Source organism: Aptenodytes patagonicus, chromosome 20 (genome assembly GCF_965638725.1).
Source record: "Aptenodytes patagonicus chromosome 20, bAptPat1.pri.cur, whole genome shotgun sequence".
Lineage (NCBI taxonomy): Eukaryota > Metazoa > Chordata > Aves > Sphenisciformes > Spheniscidae > Aptenodytes > Aptenodytes patagonicus.
The window spans coordinates 5937992-5943991 of NC_134968.1; the positions used below are offsets into that span (position 1 = coordinate 5937992).

At 41.9% G+C, this 6000-nt stretch overlaps 1 protein-coding gene across 1 annotated transcript in view; it reads right to left on the reverse strand.

Moving 5' to 3' along the window:
• WNT3 (Wnt family member 3) overlaps nt 1-981 on the reverse strand; it is a 50645-nt gene extending 49664 nt beyond the window's left edge. Inside the window, exon 1 of the mRNA XM_076356648.1 lies at nt 902-981. Coding sequence (XP_076212763.1) covers nt 902-981 — 80 coding nt within the window. The remainder of the gene's footprint in view (nt 1-901) is intronic.
• Between the last annotated feature and the right edge of the window lie 5019 nt (nt 982-6000).

A 6000-nucleotide genomic window follows, 5' to 3' on the forward strand; every position in this document is an offset into this window, starting at 1 on the left:
CCCTACCTGGCACATACAGAAACTTAACAAGATATATTCCCTTAAGAAATCCTACACGATAAAGAGGGAAATTAACTGAAATATTCTGTTATGCAATTCGCTGTCTGCTGTGTTTTAATGACCTGAAATGTTTTATTCTGTATTTTCTGTTCTAAAGTGCTTCTGATTACATTTTGTTAATATAGTTATTTATATACTGTTATATTTATTTTTAAAATAAGTAACTCAGGTTTCTTATCAGCCACATTATAAGATATAACCAATTCTTTTTAAAATTATTTTTGTCGTTAGTGCAAGGAAATAAGTGACATTTCCATAATTAAAAAGAACAAAATCCATCTTTGAGGAATTTTACTAATGAATATTTTCTCAGGTGCCATTTGCGTTCTCAGCTTATTTGCCAGACTAAATTCACATGACAGAATACAACAAAAGAAGAGAAAGAAGTCCAAAAACTGCAGCAGCCAAAAAGAAAATAGAATTAATTTTTTTTTTAAAGGATCGATCACGGTTTAATGGAAAGGAGGAAAATACCTGCTACACAGTCATGCAACAGACAAAATTCCTATTGCACAAGAAAATAAAACCGCATCCTTTTACATCTAAAACAAATGCCTATTGCTACAGTGACGAAAATGGAGAAATTAAGAGTGGTGGGGAAGACTCCATTTGCGCAAAGGGAAACCTAGACATTGCCCTTTAAAAATAACCCCCAAACTTTTCATGAATTACTGGTCAAATCTGAAGAAATTATGCTTAGAATCAAACATGCAGTCGTGGCCAGCTCAGCAGGGCGAAGGGTGAAAAGGAAGGAACACGCATACACACAAATCCCATAGCTAATAATTAATTAATTCATTAATCAATCATAGAAAGAAGGAAGGGGGGGAAGAAATCTTACCACCAAATTGGGTAACCGGCTAAGACCTTTGTGCCATTGAAGAGAAAAGATAAAATTAGTCCAAGCAGGTGGTAATCCATTAGTCCAGGCTGGTGCAAGGGGAAAATCTCAGTGAAGTTTTCAGAAAAACATTAAGTGCGAAAAATGAAGAATCCCCCTCCTTCCAGAAAAAAAAAAAAAAAAAAGAGTTAAACAAAGTCCCTTGTAGTGCGGATGACTTTCTGGCTTGTCAGAAACACACCTCTCCAAGCCTTTTCCCTGTAGATCATCCAAAAGCGTCTATTAAAAAGTGCAGGGCTTGGGGATGTCAGCAGGCAGCCAATCAGACTGCATGGCCCAAGGTAAGGGATGAGTCTCAGCTCAGGGCTGTCAATCATGCTCTCCTCCCCCTCCACCCCACAACTTTGTTCCTAGCCCTCACTCCCACAGACAAACCCTCTTTGCAAGAGACTTTACTGGGGCAGTGAGATTTTTGCTGGTTTTTTTTTTCAAATTTTTAAATTTTTGTCATTTTAATTTCACTTAGAAACCCAGGATGCACAGACCCTGCTTCTGGCTTGGCATGCCAAGACTTTGCAAGGTAAGGATGAAGGGTGGCCGTGACTGCGCTTAATCTCACGGTGGGGGTGAGATAGACAACTTATTCTTTAGATGGAGAGGGAGGTGAACATTAACCCTTGCAGGAGACAGAGCTAATGGGAGCACCAAAGAGGCAGAATAACCCTCTGAAAGTGTTGACGTGAGCCACATGGGCAAAACTGGTTATAAACTTTAAATAAAATCTGCACTGCCCAGGTTTTTCAAAGCGTGTGGGTGGGATGGATGGAGGGGGGAAAGCAGTGGCAGCCTGGTTTTCTATTGAGAAAAGAATGCTGTGTCATGGCAAGAGTGGAGCAGGCAGACGGGAAGATGTCCCATTAATGAATTTCTTGTGAAGTGCATCTTTGGATGCCAAAAGATGAAAATATTATCAAAACCCCACACACATAATTAAAAAAAAATCACAAGCATTATCACTTCTCTATAGAGGTTGCATGTTGTAAATAGACCCAACAAAGATTTTCCTTGAAAATCCTTGTTATTGCATAGAGACACTGTTTTTACAGGAGCTATTGTGTCAGAGTAGCAGACCTAGGGGACGACTCAACAGAATGGGACAAAGAAATGGGAGAAGTCAAAATGGTGCTTTTGCTCATAAAGCATACTCAACAATCACAGCTCTATTGCCTGCAGTGGAGCTGCCCAGTTTATAACCACCTGGAGATTAGGTGCTTCGGGAGTAGCCAGCAAATCAATTTATTGCAGAGCAATGGCTATAACAGAGGTCCAAGGTCCTATCTTTGGCAGCCCAATGCATCTCATGGTTTTGAAAGTTATAGACCTTCTGATATGAAGGCTCTGGGTACATATGCATTCCTTATTGCTATCTAATTACTGGGATGCACCTGCCTCATGCCTCTGTCTTTCTTGATTCCCAGTTCTTATAGATTTTAGTGTGTTTGGACACTGAGTTAGTGCAGAGCTGTCCTCCTAAGTGGTAATTGGTTTCCTGGCTATCATGCCTCCAAGAGAGGACATCCATCAGCTGGTCGCTCTGCACCTTACCTCTTCCACAGTCTCTGCATCTGCTGCAAGGACTATGAGGCCAAGCTTCTCCAGGCTTAGTCCAACGGGTTTTCCAGCTGTCTATGACCCATCATAGGTGTTAAACATGGTTTGTTCCTCCTGTGGGATTTCAAATCCCAGAGGGTATATTTGGTGTAGTCTATCCTGGCAAATCTCTTACCTGGCACCCAGCTATGTTTTATTGAACGCAATCACTTGGGTTTAAGAAAGCAATGATTTTTCAGATGAGCATTTGGAGACACATGGATTTAATCTGTTCCACTAAATTAAACGCTACCTGGGAATCTTTCCCAGATCTTGAACTCTATCGTCCATGTTTTTAGCTATGAAGCATGGATCCTGGCATGGGCCTGACCTGGCCAACTTGCACAGCCCTGAAGAAATTTGAGTCACAATTTGGGGTTAATGTGGAACAGGAGCTATTCCAAATAGACTCTTAAGATGTGACCCACCTCTTCTGGAGGTTAAGTGAGTTTAGCAGGATGGATGAAGGTGGTCCTGTGTACCTGTCTCTCTGGTTTCAGTGCCAGGGAATGGTCACAGGCACTTTTAACTTACTGGTTAAAGTAAGCCATGGAGTATGTGAATTGCCCCTAAAGAACCTATAAGTCTATCTAGCAAAAGCAGACCTTAAATTGCTACACAGGTTTGTACCTCTATTGGAGGATGTTTTGGAGCTGCACAAACAGAATAAGGATTAAAAGTACTGAGGGAAAGCATTTCCATCATTAAAATGTCAAACTGTTAAAGAGGCAGCAAAAGGAGACACTGAAGTGAGATATCTGAGGTGATACTACAGGTGACTCATCCCATGGAAAAGGACAAAAAATCCCCAACACTGCAGAAATCCAACTGGGGAAAGCTTCTGAAATCTGAATCGAATGATTGGTTGGACTATGTGTGGACACTCAGCCAGACAACAGGAAAAAAGATCTTTGTGGTTGAGATGTTCCTGTCCATCAGACACTGGGGAGCATTACAAAGTACTCTTTATCCACTTCTCAATGCTAGGATTTATAAATCAAGCCAATAACAAGCTACGAAGTGCTGCTTCTGCAGACAACCAAGTGGGGGAAAGTGACCTAAGACCCAAACCCAAAGTGTCGTTAGAATAAACCAAAGGATCCCTTCGGATGCCTTGGCACCTACAGTGGTTGAGTTTGCAGTACCACAATGTTAGCACAATACAGAAGGACCTTTATACTGACATATAACAAGACTTTATTTGCTGTTGTGCGTTGGGCAGAGATCTCGGCGTTGCCTCAGGAAGTGCTGCATTACAAAAGCATCAGAGATGCTAAAGCACCCACCCACACCCCAGTAACTGCTCAACATCATATTGATGTGGCCGCAGGCAGGTTTTGAAAGATGAACAGCATGTTGGCAAAGATTTGATCCCAAGCAGACTGAAGTCAAGGGAAAGCTCTCTATAGACTCTGACAGGTATCTGATGGAGTTTCACGAGTTGCCTGTTTTCCCACACCTTTTAACTTCTCCCATCCATTGCTCTCTTTGTCTGCTCATCATTATGGACTGTTTGTCCCAGCATCATGAGGAATTCGTGTTGTCCTACCTTTTAGGAAGAGACTGTGATTTGAATGTGTCTGCAGTTGCTTTGACTTGGAGATCCTGTGAGATCCTGCGAGTAGAAGGTACTTGTTGTCTCTAACCCTGTTCATATGTGACTCATAGTGACTCTTGGCTCCAAGTTTCTCCCACTGAAATGAATAGAAAAACAATGGCAGGTTTCAGTTGTGTCTTTGGTTGTATCAGCCTAGATCCCCGAAGCCTTAAAATGGCAGGCATGTCTCACCAAGGAGTATGACCTGTCTCTCAGGGATGAAGACTACGTTGTCTGTGAAAGGAACAGACTTACTTTCACTCTTCTCTGCTGTGAAATGAAAATCTGATGCGTACATGCTAAAATTATCCTGAGGATATTTCATGCTAGCCTGAACAAATATTTATAAGTTCTACAGCAAACATTAATTTTAAATGTAATTTCTAAGAGCAAATGACAGTTATCCAAAAGAGTGCAATTTCAAAATTTCACTCATAGATACCTCCTTGTGCTGCTGACAGTTTTATTTACTGAGGGTCTTTTCAATCACATTGGTCTGTCTAGTTTGGCAATATTGACTCTTATAGACCAGTTTCAATATGCCCAGAAATGAAAAAATTTGAGGAAGCTAGAGGTTTGGCTGCTTAAGAAAAGTCCTGTTGCCTTTACAATGTCAGTATAAAGGTCCTTCTGTATTGTGCTAACATTATGGTACTGCAAACTCAACCACTGTAGGTACCAAAGCATCCGAAGGGATCCTTTGGTTTATTCTAATGACACTCCAGCAAAGGAGCATTGTAATCACTATGAAAACATGCCTCTTCTTCCCCTCAGCACTCTAACTTTTGTTGTTTTTCCTTCTTTTAGCATTTCTTCCTTTCTCTGTCAGAATCTACCAGCAGGAAGAAATCAAGTGCCTGGGGAAGGTGACGGGACCATGGAGTCTCCTGGATTTGTTCTCACCATGTGTTTCAACATACTGAGCCACTGATGAGTGTGAGCCACCAGGAACTCAAGCCCTTCCTGGTGCAGTTCAGCTGCCCTTGGTGGAATTACCCCACAGTCAGCGTGATGTGAAGAGGATGACTCAAACCGCACAGTGAAGGGCAAGAGATGGATGACCTGGGATGACCTGACAGAGGGGGCTTAGGTGCCTGATTCGGTGTGTTGGGGAAGGCAGGGAATGTACAAGACCTGTGATCCATGGTGCAGCTCTAAGCAATGGTATCAGATTTGCAGGTTGACTCTGGTTCAGTGCTGGAGGGTGGTTTAGCTGTGTGCTAGATTTTGAATTGCACATTTGGGCACTTCTGGGCATGGCCAGAAACAGAAACTGAGAAGGTGGGTCCCTCAGGACCATAGTCCTTTAGGGTGTTTCAAGTCTTACAAGCATCTGAGTTTGTTGTTCTGAAGACCTAAATTTTGGTCTTAGTATCTGAAGTGGAGGTAAAAAAATTAGCAAATTAGTTCTTTGATGGCTCTAGCCATCAGTCCTAAAGTAAATCATTATTAAAAAGTATCAAAAGAGCTGAAGAAATCCTTCCCTAAAGCATGAATGAGCCATCTGAGTCCCTTCCATCTTAAACTACTCAAATCCTGTGTGTTTCTGAGGGCTGTGTTTGCTGCTAACATATGACTGGTAACACTAACATTTCTCTCTAAACTTACCTGTTCCTCAGTTTTCTTGGCCAAATGTCCTCTCTCCTAGATCCTTATGTTCCTTCTGGCTCTAACAGACTGTCCTCCTCTGCTCTTTCTGGTTCTTCATATCTCAGTTCATGTTAGCTGGGCACACCAAGGTAGTCATTACCTGGAAACAGCGATCCTGTATTAACACCTGAGAAGAGTGATTTAAAGACGGGCCTCAATGGATATTACATCACTTCAGGTCTTCTTTGGACAGGAACATCTT